This window comes from Priapulus caudatus, unplaced genomic scaffold (genome assembly GCF_000485595.1).
Source record: "Priapulus caudatus unplaced genomic scaffold, Priapulus_caudatus-5.0.1 Scaffold15773, whole genome shotgun sequence".
Classification (NCBI taxonomy): domain Eukaryota; kingdom Metazoa; phylum Priapulida; class Priapulimorpha; order Priapulimorphida; family Priapulidae; genus Priapulus; species Priapulus caudatus.
The window spans coordinates 1-776 of NW_014592834.1; the positions used below are offsets into that span (position 1 = coordinate 1).

At 43.4% G+C, this 776-nt stretch overlaps 1 protein-coding gene across 1 annotated transcript; it reads right to left on the reverse strand.

The window, feature by feature from the left end:
* Positions 1-17: 17 nt before the first annotated feature.
* On the reverse strand, positions 18-721 carry LOC106820501 (baculoviral IAP repeat-containing protein 6-like; the record flags this gene model as incomplete). Its single annotated transcript, XM_014825012.1, has 2 exons — positions 18-139; positions 518-721. Coding segments are annotated over 2 exons (326 nt in total), but the record flags the coding sequence as incomplete, so codon positions are not given.
* Between the last annotated feature and the right edge of the window lie 55 nt (positions 722-776).

Sequence of the window (776 nt, forward strand, 5' to 3'; positions counted from 1 at the left end):
ATGCAGATGGACGTGACAATCTCCGGACGATGAAGCTGCAGCCGGATGAACGTGAGGCTGGCCGTCGATATCGGCTGACAGACAGGAAGCATGGTGGCGCCATCACAGCTAATCTCCAGCGAGACGAACGCCGGACACGCTGCACCGAAAACACAACCATGTCAGAGCACCGTCGCTTATGGTTGGCCATCGCCATATGCCATAGAAATAATTAAATTAATTAATAATATTATCGCCCTTTTACCCAATCAGAGGCCTTGTTACACATAATTGAACCGTGGTAAATATAATTTATCCGAAAAATTATTTGCAGCCTCTGACTTGGTAAAACAGCCATAATTTGTACCTTATAAAACCTTGTAGCTCTGTATTAACCACCGTTATATATATAATCACTAATTATAATTATAATAATCATTATTATTAATTATAACATTATTATTAATTATAACATTATTATTAATTATAACATTATTATTAATTATAACATTATTAACACTACGCGCGAGCTGCTTACTGGCCAGCGATGTCAGGTGTGGCTGTATCTGAACCTCCTTCACCAGCAGCGGACACGGAAAGGTCACGGTGAGGTCAACCCACGCCTCGTCAGGGTAGAAGTGATAGGACCACGCGGCTGAGCGAGCGCGGCGGTGCGGCGGGGCTGTCAGCCTGCGGACGTACTCATACAGTCCCGACGTGGGACTACTAGACGTTATAGTACCTGTAAAACACACGCGTCATGTTATACACGAGCCTAGCATGATATATAATATGTA